At 39.8% G+C, this 23,441-nt stretch overlaps 1 protein-coding gene across 2 annotated transcripts in view; it reads right to left on the bottom strand.

Moving 5' to 3' along the window:
• Positions 1-739: 739 nt before the first annotated feature.
• Positions 740-23,441, bottom strand: part of LOC307135767 (NACHT, LRR and PYD domains-containing protein 3-like) — a 29,557-nt gene continuing 6,855 nt past the window's right edge. The window contains exons 2-9 of one of the 2 annotated variants that reach the window (XM_079832414.1): positions 20,859-20,967; positions 17,385-17,492; positions 17,095-17,179; positions 16,599-16,794; positions 14,572-16,504; positions 13,506-13,676; positions 12,240-12,413; positions 740-1,455 (exon numbers count right to left, since the gene is read on the bottom strand). In XM_079832414.1, the coding sequence (XP_079688540.1) occupies positions 14,991-16,504; positions 16,599-16,794; positions 17,095-17,179; positions 17,385-17,492; positions 20,859-20,908 (1,953 nt within the window). In that variant the 5' untranslated portion in view covers positions 20,909-20,967 and the 3' untranslated portion in view covers positions 740-1,455; positions 12,240-12,413; positions 13,506-13,676; positions 14,572-14,990. Of the gene's footprint in view, positions 1,456-10,674; positions 12,085-12,239; positions 12,414-13,505; positions 13,677-14,571; positions 16,505-16,598; positions 16,795-17,094; positions 17,180-17,384; positions 17,493-20,858; positions 20,968-23,441 lie in introns of those variants that run through there. The other variant, XM_079832413.1, reaches the window with a different exon arrangement.

Here is a 23,441-nt window from a genome sequence, read left to right as displayed (position 1 = left end):
AACTCATGTGATGAGAGACTTCCAGCGTGAATGAACACATGAATTCTGTGTCAGTGTCGAATCTGACAGGAACATTCACAGCTTGATCTGCACTTCATAACAGCATTGCTCAAGAAAATAAAGATCTGCAGAATAAAGAGGCTGTTTGGGGAAATGTGTGTCACGTGTGTGTCACATCTGCTCCTGCTTTTACACCTGCAGAATTTCATCTCACAAAGGAAAATATGACAGAATATCAGGAAAGGTGTTTGATAGATTAAAACTACCAGCCAGTCACAGTTCTTACCAGACCATTTATAAAAAAGACAAGTATTTTAAACATATATTAATGTGTTAATATGCCACATTGGTAAAATGTTTAAAATATAATAAAAGACAACAGAGCAGTTTAAAAAACATAAGAGCCCAATCTTCAGTCAGAGGAAGAAGATTCTGCAGGAACATTCACTGCAAACTTATTGATATTATATTTGTGTAAATGTTATAATGCTATTACAGTTACTGTTCTTATCACACACATAATTTCTTGATCAAATGTGTGAAGAATAATAATGAGTGAAGCTCTGTCTGGTTTGATGCTTGTGTTTGCAGTTTTCCCGCTGCTGTTTGCTCTGTGGTGAAAGCATCTTATCCTCACACATTATTCCTGACTGAAGTTACTGACTGACAGAAGCTGCTTGTGCCGCACAGCACATATAAAGCTCACTGATGAAGACATGATCACACACACCATATGGTCAAGTCAAGTCAAGTCAACTTTATTTATATAGCGCTTTTAACAATGTAGATTGTTTCAAAGCAGCTTTACAGTGTTAAACAGGAAAATAATGCAGCATAATTTTATTCAGCTGTATAGCCATTCTGGAAAAATTTCAAGTATCATACAGTGACAGTGTGGGCTTTAGATCAATAATTTGATCAGTAATTTAGTTTAAATGGTTAATTTAGTTTATTATTTAGATGTATTTCGATGTTTAGTTGAAAAATTTAGTGTCCCCAACTGAGCACGCCAAGCCAGAGGCAACAGTGGCAAGGAAACCAAAACCCCATTAGGTGACCTAATGGAGAAAAATAAACCTTGGGAGAAACCAGGCTCAGTCGGGGTGCCAGTTCTCCTCTGGCCAATTAACAAACAGCGTATTATTATTATTATTCTGGCAGTTTTACAGCTCGGAGGTCATAATAGATCAGAATATTCGAGGGACCGGGGGCAACATGCTGGAGACGGGTTTATTGAGGATGATGTTGATTAAATAATTATTAAAGTGCAATATTCGAATGATCGGAGGCAACACGCAGGAGACGGGTTTATTGAGATGCCGTGTCGATGAGGCAGTTTCAGGGGGAGTCTAATCACGGTCTCCCAGACACTTCGGGGTCCTGTGTTGGTCTTCTCTGGGCGCAGGTCCACCATCTGATCTGGATACGGCCCGGATCCAGCTGACTGCAGTAAACCTCGGGATAAAACAGAGAGACTAACATTAGCGTAGATGCCATTCTTCTGATGATGTAACGAGTACATCAGGTGTTATGGGAAGTGTTCCCGGTTCCGGCTGACCTAGTTAATGCAGCCTAACAATCATTTCATTGAAAAAGTGTTTTATGTGTATGCCACAGTAAAGAGATGTGTTTTTAGTCTAGATTTAAACTGACAGAGTGTGTCTGCTTCCCGAACAATGTTAGGAAGACTGTTCCAGAGTTTAGGTGCTAAATAGGAAAACGATCGACCGCCTGCAGTTGATTTGGATATTCTCGGTATGATCAACTGGCCAGAATTTTGAGACCGCAGTAGACGTGATGGAGTATAATATGTTAAGAGCTCGCTCAAGTATTGGGGAGCTAAACCATTTAGTGCTTTGTAAGTAATAAGTAAGATTTTAAAATTTATGCGATGTTTAATAGGCAGCCAGTGCAGTGTTGACAGAACTGGGCTAATATGGTCATACTTCCTGGTTCTAGTAAGAACTCGAGCTGCTGCGTTTTGGACCAGCTGGAGTTTATTTATTAAGCGAGCAGGGCAACCACCCAGTAGAGCATTACAATAATCTAACCTTGAGGTCATGAACGCATGAACTAACTGTTCAGCATTTTGCATTGAGAGCATGTGCCGTAATTTAGATATATTTTTAAGATGGTAGAAAGCAGTTTTACAGATGCTAGAAACGTGGCTTTCAAACGAAAGATTGGTATCAAAGAGCACACCCAGGTTCCTCACTGACGACGAGGACTTGACAGAACAGCCATCAAGTGTTAGACAGTATTCTAGGTTACTACTTGTGGAGCTTTTTTGTCCAATAATTAAAAATTCAGTTTTTTCTGAATTGAGTTGCAGGAAATTACCAGTCATCCAATGTTTTATATCAGCTATGCATTCCGTTAATCATGGTCATTAAAATTAAACATTAAAAGCAATTTTAAAAAGATGAGTTTTTGTCAAGATTTTGAATTTTGATAGATCGGTGCAGTCACTGATTTTTTGGGGTAGAGAGTTCCAGAGGGTGGGGGCGGCGACAGAGAGGGCTCTATCCCCCCAGGTTCGGTGCTTGGTCCTGGGAGGTAAAGTCAAAAAGTTTGCATTTGAAGAGCGGAGGCAACGAGACGGGTTGTGGCGGTGGAGCAGGTCAGTGAGGTAGGAAGGGGCCTGGTTATATAGTGCTTTATGAGTGAGGAGAAGGATTTTGAATTGAATTCGTTGTGGCACCGGGAGCCAATGAAGGTTCTTAAGGACTGGGGTGATGTGGTCACGGGTGCAGGTGTGGGTGAGTAGACGAGCAAATCAAATCAAATCAAATCACTTTATTTGTCACTCTACCATATGCACAAGTGCAACAGTAGGTGAAATTCTAGGTGCAGTCCAGGCAAACATAGTAGTCATGACATGACATGTACAACAATTAAGCAACAACAGATTACACATCTGATGTGCACACAATTACTCACAGCACAGTGTACACTACAATAAACAATAAATAATTTACACAATGTGAGTGTAGTTCTCACAGCTTTAAACAATATACACATACTTACAATATACATATACTTTAAACAATATACACTAAACATACACTAAACAATATACATTACGCTATAATAATAATAATAATAATAATATACAATGTATAGTATAAAATATAATTCACAAATTGAAAAATTGAAATCCAAAGTGCAATAGATGCTGTATGATAAATAAATGTGTGTGTATCTACAGTGGGTTGTGCTGAGTGATATACTGTCCAGTGTGTGTTATGATACTGATGGATCAGGAGTTAAGTAGTCTAATTGCTTGTGGGAAGAAGCTGTTCTGGAGTCGGCTGGTGCGTGTTCTGATGCTGCGGTAACGCCTGCCTGATGGCAGCAGTGAGAGCAGCCCATGGCTCGGGTGGCTAGAGTCTCTGATGATCCTCTGAGCTCTCTTCACACACCGCCTGGCGTAAATGTCCTGGAGGGAGGGAAGCTCACCTCCGATGATGTAGCTGGCCGTGCGCACTATCCTTTGCAGGGCTTTGCGGCTGCGGGCGGAACTGTTGCCGTACCAGGTGGTGATGCAGCCAGTCAGCAGGCTCTCTATGGTGCTGCTATAGAAGCGTGTGAGGATGTGGCGGTTCATTCCAAACCTCCTCAGTCGTCGCAGGAAGAAAAGGCGCTGATGAGCTTTCTTCACAATGGCCTCGGAGTGGACGGACCATGAGAGTTCCTCTGTGATGTGGACACCGAGGAACTTGAAGCTGCTGACTCTCTCCACCGGTGCTCCATCGATGGTGATGGGGCGGTGTTCTCTCTCATTCCTCCTGAAGTCGACCACCAGCTCCTTGGTCTTGCTGACGTTGAGGGAGAGGTTGTGCTCCTGACACCATCGTGTCAGAGTGTGCACCTCCTCTCTGTAGGCCGTTTCATCATTGTCAGTGATGAGACCTACCACCGTCGTATCGTCGGCAAACTTGATGATGGTGTTGGAGCTGTGGGTTGCCACACAGTCATGTGTGTCCACCATTCTCATCCTCCTGGATCTCACAGCAGCTTTTGACACTATAAACCACTCCATTCTTCTTTCCCGCCTCGAATCTTCCCTCAACATCACTGGCACCGCCCTTTCCTGGCTCCAATCGTATCTCACTGACAGACAACAGTTCATTCACATTAACAACTGCACCTCCTCCACTGCTCCGCTGTCTCAAGGTGTCCCCCAGGGTTCGGTGCTAGGCCCTCTCCTTTTCATATTATATCTGCTTCCCCTTGGCAACATTATTCGCCACCATGGTCTAAACTTTCATTGTTACGCAGATGATGTTCAGCTTTACATCTCCACCAAATCCATTACCCCCGTTACCCACTCCACTGCCTCATTGACATTAAATCCTGGATGCACACTAATTTCCTTCAACTTAACTGTGAAAAAACAGACATGATCATCATCGGTCCCAAATCCATCACCAAGACCACTCACAGTTTCTCTCTCACTGTCGATAACTCCACCCTGTTTCCATCCCTTCATAGTCGCAACCTCGGAGTCATCTTTGACAATAACTTTCTTTGAACAGCACATAAACCAAATCACTAGAACTGCCTTTTTTCATTTAAAAAACATTGCTCGACTCCGTCCTTCACTCTCGTTCTCTGCTGCTGAAACCCTCATCCACGCCTTCATCACCTCCAGAATCGACTACTGTAACAGCATCCTGTACGGCACAGCATTAAAAAGCTTAAACAAACTCCAATACATTCAGAACTCTGCTGCATTGAGTCAAGATGGCACCGAGGATGGCCGCAACGTCGCAAGCTCTGCTGAAACATTGTAGTTTTTTGGTTGTTCTGTTTATAGTTTTTGTGTTTTTTGTCTTGGATGTTGTCTGCCTTACTACGTACGACAGACAGACACTTTTGGACATTGGTTCGGCAATCGCACACCGAAAACCGGACTTTAAATTCTTCAGTGACGAACCGCTGCTCACAAACACGGCAGCGGATCCTTTTGTTTGGGCGGCCCGACCACGGAAACGCCGCCGGAGAAGGGGAAGCAGAGCCGGCGTGCTCATCAGAGTAAGACGCCGCACAAACCGACCCCCGCTTCCCAGTATTTTACTGGCAAATGTTCAGTCTCTGGACAATAAACTCTGCGAGCTGAGAGCGCGGATCTCTTTCCAACGAGACACGAGGGACTGCTGCATTATCTGCCTTACAGAAACTTGGATGTCCGCTGAGATTCCAGATTCGGCCATCGAAACCACAGGGTTCTCCGTGCATCGAATGGACAGAGAAAAAGATCTCTCCGGGAAAAGCAAAGGCGGGGGTGTATGTTTTATGATCAACCGATCCTGGTGTGATCAGAGGAATGTATATTCTATCAAGTCTTTCTGTTCTCTTGATCTGGAATTTCTCATGGTTATGTGTCGACCATTCTGGCTACCGAGAGAATTCACAGCGGTCATCATCACAGCTGTGTATATTCCCCCACAAGCCGACACAGACCGGGCACTAAAGGAACTGTATAGAACAGTGAGTGAGCAGGAAACCGTGCATCCTGAGGCTGCGTTTATTGTGACCGGGGACTTTAACAAAGCCAACTTCAAGCGCATTGCACCCAAATACCACCAACATGTTAGCTTCAACACACGAGGGAACCGAGTTCTGGATCATTGTTACTCTCCCTTCAAGGATGGTTATAAATCACTCCCGCGCCCACCTTTTGGCAAATCGGATCACGCTTCCATTTTCCTTTTGCCCGCATACAGGCAAAGACTCAAACAGGAAGCACCCGCCCTCAGAACCATCCAGTGCTGGTCGGACCAATCAGACTCTATGCTACAGGACTGTTTTGATCACGCGGACTGGGAGATGTTCCGGTCGGCCTCTGATGACGACATCGAGGTCTACGCTGATAGCGTAACGTGTTTCATCAGGAAGTGCGTAGAAGACGTTGTTCCGACCAAAACAATTCGGCTGTACCCAAACCAGAAGCCGTGGCTAAATGGGGATGTTCGCGCGGCACTCAATGCGCGGACCTTCGCTTTTAACTCCGGTAATGCGGAGGAGCATAAACAAGCAAGTTATGCCCTCCGGAAAACTATCAGAGCAGCAAAGCGCCAGTACAGGGACAAGATTGAAGGACAGTTCAACACCACCGACTCCAGAAGCATGTGGCGGGGAATTAACACCATCACGGACTATAAAGGGAACACAAACTCCACCGTGAACACCGCTGCCTCTCTCCCGGACGAGCTCAACACCTTCTACGCTCGCTTTGAGGGAACTAACACCGCCCTCGCGGAGAGAGAGCTCGCGGCTGAAGATACAGAGGTTAGTGCACTCTCCGTATCTGTAGCGGATGTAACCCGATCCTTCCGGCGGGTGAACGTCCGTAAAGCAGCGGGTCCAGACGGCATTCCGGGCCGCGTCATCAGAGCGTGCGCGCACCAACTGACTGGAGTTTTCACTGACATTTTTAACCTGTCCCTCTCCCTGTCCGTGGTCCCCACATGCTTCAAAACGTCCACCATTGTTCCTGTACCGAAGCAATCAAAAACACTCTGCTTAAACGACTGGCGTCCTGTTGCTCTGACCCCCATCATCAGCAAATGCTTTGAGAGACTAGTCAGAGACCATATCCACCATTATGGTGACGTTGAGGGAGAGGTTGTGCTCCTGACACCATCGTGTCAGAGTGTGCACCTCCTCTCTGTAGGCCGTTTCATCATTGTCAGTGATGAGACCTACCACCGTCGTATCGTCGGCAAACTTGATGATGGTGTTGGAGCTGTGGGTTGCCACACAGTCATGTGTGTCCACCATTCTCACCCTCCTGGATCTCACAGCAGCTTTTGACACTATAAACCACTCCATTCTTCTTTCCCGCCTCGAGAGGAGAATGTCATTGGTGAGGAGAGGAGAATGTCATTGGTGACTTTAAGGAGGGCTGTTTCAGTGCTGTGTTGCGAACGGAGCCCGGATTGAAAAGGTTCGAACACGTCATTTGAGCAGAGGTGGGTTTTGAGTTGTTTGGCAACAGTGCGTTCCAGTATCTTTGACAGAAAAGGGAGATTGGAGATAGGCCGAAAGTTTGACAAGATGTCGGGGTCGAGTCCAGGTTTTTTAAGGATAGGAGTGACAGCAGCCAACTTGAGTGAAGGGGGAATTGAGCCAGTACGGAGAGAGGAGTTAATGATTTCAGTAATGAGGGAGGAAATAGCTGGTAGACAGTTCTTGATGAGATATGTTGGGATGGGGTCCAGGACACATGTAGATGTTTTCATTCCAGTGATGATTTTGGACAGCTCCCCTGCCGACACAGGTGAGAACTGGGACAGGGACAGAGAAGTGAAGGGGACAGGAGCAAGTGATAGGATGGGAGTACAGACAGTATTGACAGAGGAAGAGGACAGGTTGTTATAAATAGTGTCAATTTTGGTCTGAAAAAATTGAAGAAAAGACTTACATTTTTCAGTTGTGAATGAGTTGGTGGTATTATCACTGGGTTTGAGAAGTTTATTTACAGTTGAGAAAAGAGCCTTGGGGTTGGTGGAACCAGAGTGTATGAGGTATGAGTAGTAAGTGGATCGGGCAGTGTTGAGAGCTTCTTTATACTGCTCGAGGTAATCTGTATATGCTTGTAGATGAACAGATAAATTGGTTTTCCTATGAAGCCTTTCAAGCTGACGCTTTCTCGATTTCATTTTGCGCAGATCCGAGGTGTACCAGGGAGCGGAGTGAGTGAATGCAACAGTTTTGGTTTTAATGGGAGCCAGCTGATCGAGACAGATGGAGAGTGTTTCATTGTAGTAGTCAGTGAGATCGGAGGGGTTATCAGTCTGCAGTGGGGGGATGGAGGATATTTTGCTAACAAGAGAGGCTAAAAGAGCAGGAGTAGAAATGGATTTAAGATTTCTGAAGGAAATTGACCGTTTATTCTTAGTGGTCATGATGGGGAGATCGATGTTCGATGTTTAAATCCTGTCGGGCCTACTACAGCACTGCTTTTGTAATTTTGACTGCATTGTTTGCATGTGTTTATTTCCTATTGTCTTTTATAATGGCTTTTGTTGTTGATTATTATTATTGTTCAATTAATATAACTTGTATAACTAATATGCGTATTTGGTATCGATTTTAAGTGCCTTTTATGGGTCTTGTGAGTGTAAATGTACTGAATGCCAATGGAGAACTATCTGAACTATCTTTCTCAGCCATCAGCTTTCAACAAAAATATCTTAATTTGTGTTCCGAAGATTAACGGAGGTCTTACGGGTGTCGAACGACATGAGGGTGAGTAATTAATGACAGAATTTTCATTTTTGGGTGAACTAACCCTTTAAGGCCTTTAAGCACATATGCATAAAAATATATTATGTTTTATTTAGCAAGCATGTAACCAATTTGAAAACCAAAAGTAACTTATAAAAGATCATATAAGAGATTCAAAGGGTACAGCCAACAGAACTGGGAACAAGGAGGATTGGGAGGTCAATTGCAAATTAAGAATTTAAGTACCAAAAATTCATAGGAAAAAGAAAATAATGTTTTATGTTACATTCAAATAAGTGAACGTAAATATGATGAATAAGTTTGCTAATGGGTTCTCAGCAAAGTATTGGAAAAAAATGTAAGTGTTATTTTACAATTCATACTGTAGTAGTGTTGTCAATGTATGTCATGTCACGTATCTATACTAAAATATCTGAAACGATACGATACTCATTTTCTACAGTATCGATACCACCCGCGCTCTCCTCTCCTCTCCGACCGACAGCGAGTTGACACGCACCGCCTCCTCTCATTCAGTCCGGTTAACCCTCCAAACACGGCGAACGCGTGTTCTGCTGTTGGCGTGACGGGTCTGAATTTCATGCGGGATTGCACATAACATTAATTCTACTCATTCCCGCAGATTTCGTGCTCGCATCTGAAGCGCGCGAACACACATACCGTAATAAAGCCGCCTCTGACATACAAGGGCAAAAATGAGCTCCTTTTTCAAGCTTATTTATGGTCAAATACACTCAAAAAATGTCTTAATGTCCAACTTGGTGAGTATTAACGTAAACACAGTCGTAAACAGTTCAGGAAGAATGTGTAGCAGGAGTGTTTGGGATCCATGCATGCGGTGGATCTTAAAGGGACAGCGGTTATTTATTATTCTAACTACAAAAAGACAAATGATCACTTACTGCTCTTGACTGATTAACTTGTGAAACTCTAATGGATTCGTCTGTATTTCATTTTTTATAATGAAGATTATTGAAGATTATCCAATGTTATTTTAAATTTGATTATTTTGTTTTTTAATTCGGTTTCTTACCTGAATACTGTTAGACGTACCTGAAAAAATAAAGCAGTCTATATAATTTGTATCTTTATTCTATTGTATTTATTTGTTCTATTGTTAGTCATTTGTTTATTTGTTCTTATTTTATTACTGTTTACTCGTCTTTTTAAATTCAATTTGAAATCAAGCTTCCTTGTGCTCTATGTAAGCTATTGCAACACAATTATTTTGCAAATATTTGTGAGATAATTGTAATGGTAATTGATCAACGTTTATATATGAGAAAACCTTAAAAGCTTTATCATATAAAGTGATCTCTTCTGAAGAAATCTTTAATCGCCTAGACTTTCAATAGACGGACAAAAAAAGAAATTATGTTAAAAATATTTATTGACAGTATATGCAGCATTTTTTCCCCGTGGTATCGAAAATGGTATCGAATATCGATACTTTTTTAGATATCGTATCGAAGTTACAAATTCCAGTATCGTGACAACACTATACTGTAGGCTACATTGGTTTAAAAGTTATCTGTTTAATAGGGGACATTGTGTATTTTATATTGGAAGTGTTTCAGATGTGAAAGACTTACAATGTGGTGTGCCTCAAGGAAGTTGTTCAGGACCATTACTATTTTCTATTTTACCAATAAACTTCCTCTTGTTTTAAAGTGTGCACGGACAGTCATGTATGCAGATGAAACAACATTATATTTAATTGCAACATAAATTAAGCAGTTGTCTACTGCTTTGGATGAGGAATTGCAATTGGTCAAAGTAGGTACAGAATAATAAGTTGGTTGTAAACTTGACAAAAACCAAAAGCATTTTTGTGATCCATAAATCAGAGTAATATCTGAAATGTCACTCATCAAAGCCAGACATACTATTAGAATAACTATTTCAGATTAATAATTAAAGGTAATTGAAGATTGTCTCTCTGCTTTGTTTTATAAGAAATAATTTGTTGAGAGTTCCTAATGTCCCGTAATGTCAACTTTTATATAGTAGTACTAGTCATAATTTCAACACCAGGCATGCATCAAAGGGATGTTTTTTACTTCTTGTTTCGAAAACTACTGTAAAACAACATACTGTAACATAGAGGAATGGAAATATGGAATGATTTACCATTGCATATTACATATTTGAAGTAAAATTAAAAATATAAAAAAGTTGTAAAAAATCTTTAAAGGAACATTTAATGGCACAATAGTAAATTGTTGATTTTCATATTTGAAATTAATTTTGGGTTTGTATGTTTCATTGACTTTTTATTGTTCTGGATTAATGTATTTTTTACTTGTTGGGACCTCAGGGAGAGTAGCCACTGTCTAGGTACTGGCTTTTATCCAAATAAATAAATAAACTTAGATCATATATGTAAAAAGACTATTTTCAAAGGATTTTTTTTTTTTTATAAAAATGTTTAAAAAAAATGGCAGTTATAGCACCACGTCTTGCCCAATCTCCACCACTTTTGTAGGTGTCCTCAGAGTGTGTCAATACATATGTGTGTCAAATTTGTAATAAATATCTCACTTAATTTTGAGGTTATAGACCAGGGGTGTCCAAAGTTGGCCCTGGAGGGCCACTGTCCTGCAGAGTCTAGATCCAAGTTTCCTCAACACCCCTGTCTGAAAGTTTCTAGTATTCCTAATAAGACCTTGATGGTACAGGTGTGAACAGGTTGAACTGGGGTTGGAGCTAAACTCTTCATGACAGTGGCCCTCCAGGAGCAGGATCGGACACCCCGTTATAGACACTTACGGTATATTTATGAGAGTAAAAAAATGACTAATGGGCAACATTGATTGGATTTTACTTCATATCATAGTTTTGACATTTGGACATTATTGTTTAGCTATTGACCTATGTTATCAAATTTCCTGTGGTGGTTTTGTATCGATCGGACAACGGTTTCGAAAATAATCGCAAAAGTTTAGTAAGCTCTATTTAACACTGTTACACAAACCATAAGGCAAAACCTGCCATGTTTGGTATCGTTGGAGTCGGCAAGGATTCAGGAGTCTAAAGAGGTGACTCTCGTGAAAAATACTGGCTTGAAACTTCTAAGGCTCCTTCAAGGCATTGTGCCGATGATGCAAACTGTGTTTTTTGATATATGCCAATGTTCTCAAAAACTATTACAGCACCCTGGACAAAAACACTGCATGCCACTTATTATCAGGTTAATGGTTGGATGTGGTTATAGCCATTTTCATGACATTTTTTCCGCATACAGCGCCACCAAGTGGCCAATCGTCGCAATTTTTGTCAAGTGACCGACGTTTCAGCTCATAGACATGTGACCTGAGTTTAGCGAAAATATCTTGTTTTGTTCACAAGTTATAGTAATTTTAGTAAAAGGGAACACTTTGGTTCCCCTTAGCGACAATTTTTTTTCCCCCATAATTATTGGTAGTCTCTCTCCAATTAACATTTCAACAGTGGTTCGGTTCCAATTAGGGAAAAAACGTGGGAGTAGTTTGCAAAAGTAGGTTTTTCAAAAACCCCAACATTTCTCGAAATTGGCGCCTGAAGGTCTAGCCAATCCGAGGCGTGCATTTTGTCCGCCTTGAGCCAAGGATTCCAAGGATATAAGACACTTGAGCCCATGCCTAACGGTTTAGGAGTTATGAGCCATTTCATACTTTTACTCGCTGTAGCGCCCCCGTCAGGCCAGTCGGGGCGTGCCTCGGTGACGCTGGTAGTCGGTGTGAGTACTACCAGCCCTGAAAGTTTCAAGTCTCTACGTCTTACGGTTTGGTCTGACCGATCAGTTTTAGATGGAGAATGATGCATCATCAGCCTTTCAGGCTTGAACCCCTAAAAAAATAATCGTTCATTAATCGTAATCAAGGTAAAATGTTAAATTATTCGAGGTTTTTATTTTTGGTCAAATTGTAACAGCCCTAGCATCCATCCATCATAAAAGTGCATCCATCCATGTATATATTTTGTATTATTCCATCCCATCTCACCTCAGTGTCTTCAGTTGACAGTGTGGATCCTGTAGTAAATCACTGAGCTCCTTCACTCCTGATGGTCCAGGATCATTTCCTGTGAGATCCAGCTCTATCAGGTGTGAAGGGTTTGATCTCAGAGCTGAAGCCAGAGCTTTATAACCTTCTTCTGTGATACTGCAGTCTGAGAGTCTAGAACAGAAATGCAAATGTAACATCCGGCTAAATAATCAGTTATTCTAGAACAATGACTGAACAATATAAAGTGCAAAAATAGTTTTCTCTGTCCAACATATGGAATGACTGACTGTACATACCAGGCTTGTGACAATTTTTTTAATCTATTTTTAGCATCAGGCCTATTAACCAGCATATTAAAGATCATTTCATAATAAAAATTATAATTTGTAAAATTATTTGTAGACGGCAAGGAAAGACTATTTAAAACTTTGAAATTACTACTAGTTAACTTATAGCATTTTGAATATGCATGTTGTTTGTTTTAGTATATAGCCTAATTATTTTAAGCTAAATATTAAAATGGTCCAGACTTCAAGTGGCCTGAAAACTTATACAGTATCTTTAATCAGTACGTGTGTGTGTGTGTGTGTGTGTGTGTGTGTGTGTGTGTGTGTGTGTGTGTGTGTGTGGTTGTGAGTGGTTAAGTTATCTTAGTTATTCTCCTGTTTATTGTGATTCCTGTTAGAATGAAAGACGTTTGACATTTCGTTTGACTCTTTTGTTGTGCGCTTCATCTAAAAGCCACAAACCGTGACATTTATTCTGTGACTTATTTACATTGTGATTTTTTTATTATTATGTTGTATACATTTTGGGACTTTTTATTTAGAAAACAAAGGTTCTATCTACAAAGTGGGATGGAATGCAAAAACTTTGAAGCTTAATATCTCTAAACTGCTCAGAATGCAGACAGAAGTTATTCAAGTCATCCTCACATTGAACTTAACCAAACCCATTCAGTAAATGGTATAGCGCCAGGCATCGGATTAGGAAACAGTCAATGACAGACCAAATCAGAGCACCATGGCAGGTGTAGATATAAAAATATCTCCATGCACAACATACAGTCCTGGGCTGCATTTCTCAAAAGCTTTGTAAGCCTAAGATGATCGTGGAGACAATTGGTGGCAATTGTTCCATGATCAACTTAGACTTATAATGCTTTTGGGTAACGCAGCCCCATTCATTATCCAAGTCTGGATGTCACCTTATTTTTTGTTTTTGTTGAGCTCAATGAGCTTTGTCTATTGTCACAAAACTTACCTCAGTTTCTCCAATTTACACCTTATATTCTCCAATCCAATGCAGAGTAGCTTCACTCCTGAATCCTGGAGATTATTATTGTTCATGTTCAGCTCTTTCAGATTGGTATCTGATGCAAGAACTCTAGCCAGAGCTGAACAGCCTTTGTATGTTAAGTTACAATCATTTAACCTACAAGGGAAATAAATAAGATTCCAGAATAATTAATTAGTTTGAATAAATTTGCTAAAATACAAATATTAAATCTATTTTTCACCTACACATTTAATGACAATAAATTATACATTTAAAGTGCTAGCTCGATAGTCGTTAAGAAAGTGCTAAGTCCATTCTGACTAAAACATTGCCATTGCATTCAAGTGCTCAACACTGGGTAGAATGCTCAATGCTCTAAAAACACTGTAAATAGAAACATTTGATGCTTTTTACAGAGTGCTTAAACAAAAAACACATGGGAGTATTTGAATCCTATCAGTGGGTATTGCATTGACCTAGTACATGGTACTACTGGTACTACAGAAAGGCTGGAATCATTACATTTTTTTAAATTGTATTGACTTGGTACCAAAGTACCTGTACTTTTGACAACAATCAGAACTAAATAAAACATGCTGTGTAATTGCTGTAGGTTGCCATGCAGATCCCCGGCTTATACTGTATCAAAATAATTTGTTAGCAAGTTACAGAAATAATATTAACCAGGTTAGGTAGCTGATTACCAGTAGACATATGCCCAAACATTTGAGCAGTTAATAAAATGAGCTATCTGCTGCAAGGGCCAACACAAGACTAAACATCATCTTTCAAAATACTTCTCTAATGTTTCAAACCTCAGCATCCCTGAACATAGCACTTTATGCTACTTACGTTAATTGTTTCAGGGAGAATGAAACTCTTTGTTCTAAGCTAAAGGAAAACACAAGAACATTAAACAAATTTCAGGACATTTTAAACTTTCTCTTGTTTTTCAGGACTGGAAAATAAGTAAAGGACTGGAAAATTAGTAAACTTTCCAGTTTTTTTCCAGGACATGTGGAAACCCTGAAAAATAAAGACTTTGACTTACAGTGCACTTTTGGAGGTTTTGATGACTGCTGATAGTCTAATGAGACACTCGTCTGATTTCCTGAATTTCTGAAGCTCAAACTCCTCCAGCTCTTCCTCTGATGTCAACAACACAAAGACCAAAGCAGACCACTGGGCAGGTGAAAGGTCAGCAGAGGAGAGACTTCCTTTGCTAAGGTGGGTCTGAATCTCTTTCACCAGAGTTTGATCGTTCAGTTCATTCAGACAGTAGAACAGATTGATGGATCTCTCTGCAGGCAGATTATCTTCAAGTTTCTGCTTGATGTACTGAACTATTTCCTTCTTGCTCTGGTCATTGTCATCTTGCTGTGTCAACAGACCTTGCAAGAGTGGACGATTAGACTGGACTGACAGACCGAGGAGGAAGCGAAGGAAAAGGTCCAGGTGTCCAGTTTCACTCTAGAGTGCCTTGTCCACTGCAGTCTTGAGCAAATCAATCATGGCTTCATTTTTGTTTTCCTGTTCTGTAGACTCTTGATCAAATGCACTTTTCTTGTTGATGTATAGAATCAGATATGCATAAAGGGTCTTAAGCAAATCAATAATGGTTTCATTTTTGTTTTCCTGTTCTGTAGATTCATGAACAATCACACTTTTCTTGTTGATGTCTAGAAACAGATGTGCATAAATGGCTGCAATAAACTCTTGAATGCTCAAGTGAACAAAGCAGTACATGGTGCCAAGAGTGATCCCCGTTTCCTCCTTAAAGATCTGGGTACACATGCCTGAATACACTGATGCCTTATAGACGTCAATACCACAGGCTTCCAGGTCTGATTTGTAGAAGATCAGGTTGTTTCTTTCCAGTTGATCCAATGCCAGTTTCCCCAGTGAAAGGATGGCGTCTCTATCCCAGGAAACATCTGGTGTGTATTCTCCATCATACTTTCGGCGGCTCTGCTGGATCTGAAAGCGGAGAAAGTGTGTGTACATTTGTGTCAGAGTCTTGGGAGTGTCTTCAGTGTTTGATTCCTGCTGTGTTTTAGAGGCGTCATCAGACTGATTGTTTTTCAGATCATTATTTCTCTTCTCCTCCAGAATGTTCTGGAGGACAATGGCTGAAATCCAGCAGAAGACTGGGATGTGGCACATGATAAAGAGGCTCTTTGATTGTTTTACATGATCAATGATTTCATTGGCCATTTTCTCATCCGTGAATCTCTTTCTGAAGTACTCCTCCTTTTGTGCGTCATTGAATCCTCTGACCTCTGTCAGCCGGTCGATGCAGTCAGGAGGAATCTTACAGGCCGCTGCTGGTCTGGTGGTGATCCAGATGAGAGCAGAAGGAAGCAGATGTCCCTTAATGAGGTTCGTCAGGAGAACATCCAGAGAGGCTGGAGACGATACATCACACCACGTCTCATTACCATCAAACTTCAGAGGAAGACGACATTCGTCCATTCCATCAAGGATGAACAGGACTTTAAAATCATTCCTTCTTGTAAGGTTAAGTCCTTTTGTCTCTGGGAAAAACTGAGTTAGAAGATCCATCAAACTTAGTTTTTCATTCTCCTTTAAGTTCATCTCTCTGAATGGAAGAGGAAATATGAAGCTGATATCCTGATTCTCTTTTCCTTCAGCCCAGTCCAGAACAAACTTTTGCACTGAGACTGATTTTCCGATGCCAGCGACTCCTTTTGTCAGAACACTTCTAATGTCCTTGTCTTGTTCTGCTTCAAACATCTTTGTGCATTCAACTGGAATCTCTTGTGATTCATGACGCCTGGAAGCAACTTCAATCTGTCTGACCTCATGTTCAGTATTGACCTGTTCACTGCCACCCTGAGTGATGTAGAGATCTGTGTAGATGTTATTCAGAAGTGTGGAGTCGCCTTGCTTTGCAATTCCTTCAAACACACACTGATACTTCTTCTTTAGGCCACACTTTAGCTGATGAATGAAGAGCAGCTCATCTAAACACAGGAACAGAAAACAGATAGTTTTAGTCAAAATTTCCTATCCTATATTTGTACGTGACATTATGACAGATGTTGATGAGTCTCTTACCTTCTAGTGCATCAGCAGCTTGATTTTCCTTCATCTCTCTCAGGTAGTGCAGTGTGAGATCAAGAGCTGCTTCTTTGATACTGCTTCTGTTCTCATTAAAGTCCTTCACTAAGGATTCTGAGTCCTCTTTTTGTAATATTTTCTTAAATTTTTCCAGCTCATTCTTCAGAAATGTGATTAATTTGCTCTCAAGTTCCTACAAACACAGCAAGAAAAAAGACAGAACAACAATTTAAACCAAACTGTATATCCACATTTGCTCAAACCCATTTATTTAATTATTTAAAATATCTGTTAAAAAAATCAGTTAAAAAGACAAAGGTGATAACTGTCATTTTTGAGAAATAAGTATTTTTAAATACAGTATATTATATTTTATTCTTATTTTGTGTTCTTTAAAAGAAAAAAATAAACTGTCAAGATGAATTAGAAATTAAACTTATGTGCTTAATAACATTTATAAATATAAAACACTTATGAAAATGTGTTTTCTTACCTGGAAGATCCACGGGAGATTGTCTGTGAAATTCCTGTAGTTCTTGTGAGTCTGTAAGTTTGAGTCTAATGTCTCACATTGAAGCCTGTTAGTAAAAAAATAAGATAAAATACCGAATATTCAGGCAAAATATTACAGAAATCTCCTGTAAACATTTTCTAGCAAAGAGAAAAGAAAGCCGATTAGCTGTAACTAGCATGTTATCTGTAACATTAGCTGTAAGAAACATTAACTTATAAACTTTCTAACACAGTCCACGTGTGACCAAAAATAAGAAACACATGAAATACCTTTTGGTAGATGGTGGTTTCTCACTGAAGTCCGGCATGACACCTATTGAACAGTCACTCTTCACAGACACAGAGCTGGACACATGTGAGCCTGATCTCTCCCCATCACTAACACAGAGCAGATGGACAAAGCTTGACTACAGGAGGCTCATCTGAGTCTGATATCTGCACACGCTCTCTCTATCCTTCAGAGAAATGTGCAGACTCCCACAATTCACAGTTTCACAAGATAAAGAAAGATCATTTTAATTTACTGGATCACATTTGTTTGAAGCTTTTCTTTGATGTGCTTAAAGCGACAGATAAAATATATATATTCATGATTTCATTTTAAATATTTGACTAATCTAACAGAAGAGAACATCAAGGTTTAGTTTGACTCAGATGGAGATATCAGAGCTACACAGTTCTGTCAGCATAATTCAATTACATTAACTTTGTAGTCATTTTATAATGCCTGTTAATAAATTTCAGTTTTACAAACCAAAGTCTTTTATTTCCCATAATTTACTTCAGTTTCTACATCCCTGGTGCAGGGGTTCAGTGCTGAGAGAGTGACTGTACATTTGATTGAGTGTAAATGATTTTGCTTTTCATATTATCTCAGATATTTATCCAGGGTTTTTCCTACATTTAATTTTTTTTGGCGGCCGCCAAAACAAATTTTTGTCCCGCCAAAGCCTTATTTGATCAGTTATTGTGATTTATGATTGATGTAGTAGATGACTGCTGCGCTTGTGTTAACTGAGTGACAGAGAGAATGATAAGAGCTCCTCCCCGGCTCTCTGTCTTCAAAATAGGGATGAAACGGTATGGAAATTTAACATCACAATTATAGTGACCCAAATTATCACGGTTATCAATATTATCACGGTTTTCTTCAAATGAGATGAAAGTGTTCAAAAGAACAGATGCACACACTTAAAACATTCAACAAGTTTTATATTTGAAAATCAACAAACAACAAATAACTAAAGCAGCTCTATGCACTTTTTTAAGCTAGATTCTATTCTGTGGGATTTCCTTCCTTATAATGGCCGTCGTCAATAGCAACGCATAACGCATAAATAATAATTTGTCGTAAATATAATCTCTAATATTATCTCTGTAAATATATTCTCAAGCAATATTCTCATCAGTGTTGCATTTAATAGCTAGCATACTATTTTGTGTAAGAGCCCAAACAGTAGGCCTATCCTAGTAAAATAATGCATATCCATATTTCCATATGATTTGACAGTTTATTTTATTAAATATCAAAATATGTGCATCATACCTGACACCTAAATGATCACTTTACAGTCAGTTTTATGACTGTCATTCTCTTCAAATGCTATTGAAGTTTGAAACGTGTATAACGTTACCAATGCTGTATGTAACTTTAGAGACGGTCCCTAAATTCGCCAGCGTTATGCCAGTCATATCAAATGAGCTCTGGTTCTGCTGTGTTTTTTAAACCATTTTCGCTGCTGAAATAGAACAGAAACAGTCATCCACTGTATGATGAGTAAATCTCTTGCGTACATCGTACATTTATCTCTGTTTTGAGAGCAGATTTCAGCGTGAGAGCGGCGCGCGCTCTGAACAAAACTCCGGCTGATCTGAACGCCTCTGATTATGAGACATTGCATTCATAATAGAAACACGTGTAAGTGGTTATAATGCGCAACGCGATTATAACAGATGGCTTTTGAGAAGACTATAATAAGTTCAACCGCCAGAGTGGCTAATGTGCAGCCGAAATAACGTTACACCCGCAAATGGTGGTTGTTAATGTCAAGCCCTGATTATTATCCCTTAAATGTCACCCTAGTCTTGACTGAATTTGTTCGTTCGCTTCACGTTATTATTTCCCAGACGTAGTTTTGGTATTGAGGTCAAAGTCCACTTGCCTTGCGTTCGTAGTTTTGAAGGGTTTTCCCCATTACAGCGACTTTCCTCTGGCATGTTCTGCAGACAGGGTGACCATCTTCGATTAAGTTTCCCTCAGGACTTTTGTAAAAGCCAAAATATGACCACGCCTCAGATTTTGTCCTTTTAGAAATCTGAAAAATCTCCCAGCGCTGTCACTGCCTTCTGCCATTTCTTCTCATTCAAAAAGACAGCGGTGCGCTGCGCCAGACTGACGCTGACTGGACAGGATTTACCGCAAGTTTTCACAATCGTGATAATCACACGCGGTTTTAATGATAATTAAATTTTATACGATATTACTAACCGTCACTAAATTTTATCGTGGTTTATCGTGAAACCGGTAATCGTTTCATCCCTACTTCAAAATAAGCATTCTTAGCTTTCTAATATTTCACATATATCATTAATCAAAATCAAAAGGTCGGAAGACCGAATCCATGTTGCACGTGGCGCTATCAGACGATGTTTTCCTTTAATTACTGCTGGGTGTGAATTGCGCTCAAAAAACATTGACTCTTCCCTGACCAGCTGACATTAAGCATACTTTCAATAAACGGGAAACAAATCCTATCCGGTTATGAAGTGTTTTCTGTGTGTTGACAAATCTTTCACGATTTTCTGACAGACGGGATTTGCACACAACGCGTCTGCTAATGTCCTATTCGCCACCTAATGACTCCTTTGAACCGAATCATTTTAACGACTGGTTAAAACAACTGATCAGTCCAACACTGAACTCATGAATCAGTTTAATAATTTATTCAGAACACTTCTGAAATGAGAACACAAAAGTGCTTACACAATTTAGCAAGAATGAGTGTAAGAGTTAGTTTTAATTATCCACAGTCTTTCAGCTTATGTTCACAATGTGAGGTAAAATAAATAGCCTATAAATCATTTAGTTTAGACTGGAGTGATGTGAACCCAGAACAAAGTTAGCTAGCTGATAATTTTATGAGATTGTATATGGCAGAAAATTAGGCTATTTGTTCCTTTTTTTAATACTACTTTTTAATATTGATATGATTATATACCAAAACAATTATCAGTAAATAGCGTAAAAATGAGGAACAAAAACAAACATTAAGGTATCAAAATAAGATAAGCAAAAACTACAAACTTTCTTTGAATTTATTTAAAATGTATTGTCAGTATTGCGCTTGCAGATCACGTGGGTAGGGTACTTTTGTACTGTGCGTGTGCGTGTGCGTGTGTGTGTGTGTGTGTGTGTGTGTGTGTGTGTGTGTGTGTGTGTGTGTGTGCGTGGATAACCATGTCTGTCAGTCACCACCGAAGACCATTTTTGACCCAGGAAAAACCCTGTTATCATCTCCTGCCTACTTTTTAAAAATGTTTTTGCTGTTTTAATCATTCAGTGTATATTACCTATTGTTAACTGCAATGACAAAATTATGAATTCAAAACATCTACATTGTTTAGCAAAGAGAAAAGAAAGCTGATTAGCTGTAACTAGCATGTTAGCTGTAACATTAGCTGAAATAAGCATTCACTTATAAACACAGTCCACATGTGATCAAAAATAAGAAACACATTAAATACCTTTTGGCAGATGGTGGGTTTTTCCCCACTGAAGTTCGGCGTCTAAACATCTTTTGAACGGTCACTCTTCACAGACACAGAGCTGGACACACATGAGCCTGATCTTACACTGATGACACAAAGAACAGAGAAGGAAAACACACTTTACTACAGGAGATACTACAGTCTCAATTCAAACGGTTTAAACGTTACAAATGGTTACAAATGCAGACTCACACGATTCACAGTTCACAAGTTAAAGAAAGATAATTTTAATTTACTGGATCACATTTGTTTAAAGCTTTTCTTTGATGTGCTTAAAGCGACAGATTAAATATATATGTTCATGATTTCATTTTAAATATTTGACTAATCTAACAGAAGAGAACATCAAGGTTTATTTTGACTCAGATGGAGATTTCAGAGCTACACTGTCAGCATAATTCAATTCAATTAACTGTGTAGTCATTTTATAATGCCTGTCAATTAGGGCTGGGTATTGTTCAAAATCTTTCGATACCGGCACCTAACGATACCTTTTTCGATACAATATGTTTTAAAATCCATTTCAACATCAACAAAAATACATTAAACACAAAACTTTTATTTTTCACCTTAATTAAAACAAATTCTGGTAACACTTCTCACTCAGCGTAACATTATTAATACAACTGGTTGTGCTTTTTGTAAGGGTGCTCCGATCAGGATTTTTGGAGCCGATCACCGATCGTCGATCACAGGAAGCAGCATCTGCCGATACGATCACCAATACCGATCTATTTGAAGCCTTCTTTTTATCATGTAGAATTATTTATAGGGAATTTTACAGACATTCATTCAGGGCCTGAATTTTATTTCTGACAATGGGGAAATTAAATTAGATTAATTCTTACACTTAAGGTTGCAAAAGTTAGTCATTCAAGATCAGTGAGTGTCATAAAGGTCAACCCTTAGGAGTCGGAGCTGTTTTGGGGCCCTTTAGGAGTTTTGACATGTTCTGCCATTTGTGCTTTTTTCAGTTGCTTTTAAACATATGAATGGCAAAAGTGTAATTACACTGTATTCATCACAAACTGGGCTACCATAATATGTGAGCAACGTGTATGTATGTACATGCTTGTATTTTTGAGAGAATAATGTTTATGCATAATTTTTGAAAAAACTAAAAAAATTGGACAGTCAAGGGCAACAATATGCAAGTGCTGTAACAAGTCTCAAATAATCTGGACTTTTTTTTTTAAATAGACAAACAGAAAATGAATAGAATGATAAGTGCTATTCTTGATTGGTCAGGTGCTGCTGGAAGAGATGTGTTTTTAGATGTTTCTTGAAAATGGCTACAGACTCGCCCGCACGAATTGAGATAGGCAGGTCATTCCACCAGGTGGGGGCGGTCCAGGAAAAGGTCCGTGAGAGCGATTTCATGCCTCTCTGGTATGGCACCACAAGGTGTCGTTCACTAGCAGAACGTAAGCTCCTGGAGGGTGTGTAAGTCTGAACGAGTGAGTTTAGGTATATTGGTGCAGAGCCAGTGGATGTTTTGAAGGCGAGCACCAGTGCCTTGAATTTGATGCGAGCAGCTATTGGTAGCCAGTGCAAACTGATGAAGAGACTGATGAAGAGACTGATGAAGAGACTGATGAAGAGACTGATGAAGAGACTGATGAAGAGACTGATGAAGAGACTGATGAAAAGAGGCGTGACGTGTGCTCTCTTCGGCTCATTAAAGACCACCCTCGCCGCTGCATTCTGGATCAGTTGCAAGGGTTTGATAGTGCATGCCGGAAGGCCCGCTAGAAGAGCATTACAGTAGTCCAGTCTGGAGAGAACAAGAGCTTGGACCAGGAGTTGTGTGGCCTGCTCTGATAGGAAGGGTCTAATCTTCCTATTTCTAATTTCCAAAGGAAATGCAAAATTTACTTTCATCAGAGAACATAACTTTGGACCACTCAGCAGCAGTCCAGTCCTTTTTGTCTTCTGACGCTGTCTGTTGTTCAAGAGTGTCTTGACACAAGGAGTGCGACACTTGAAACCCATGTCTTGCATACATCTGTGCGTAGTGGTTCTTGAAGCACTGATTCCAGCTCTAGTCCACTCTTTGTGAATCTCCCCCACATTTTTGAATGGGTTTTGTTTCACAATCCTCTCCAGGGTGTGGTTATCCCTATTGCTTGTAAACTTTTTTCTACCACATCTTTTTCTTCCCTTCGCCTCTCTATTAATGTGCTTGGACACAGAGCTCTGAGAACAGCCAGCCTCTTTTGCAATGACCTTTTGTGTCTTGCCCTCCTTGTGCAAGGGGTCAAAGGTCGTCTTTTGGTCAGCTGTCAGGTCAGCTTCTTCCCCATAATTGTGTTGCCTACAGAACTAGACTGAGAGACCATTTAAAGGCCTTTGCAGGTGTTCTGAGTTCATCAGCTGATTAGAGTGTGGCACCAGGTGTCTTCAATATTCAACCTTTTCACAATATTCAAATTTTCTGAGATACTGAATTTGGGATTTTCCTTAGTTGTCAGTTATAATCATCAAAATTAAAATAAATAAACATTTAAAAAATATCGGAGTCTGTGTGTAATGAATGAATATAATATACAAGTTTCACTT

Source organism: Gobio gobio, assembly GCF_949357685.1.
Source record: "Gobio gobio genome assembly, chromosome: 13".
NCBI classification, from domain to species: domain Eukaryota; kingdom Metazoa; phylum Chordata; class Actinopteri; order Cypriniformes; family Gobionidae; genus Gobio; species Gobio gobio.
Note: the sequence above shows the minus strand (reverse complement) of the source record. Positions and strands in the feature narration are given on the sequence as shown.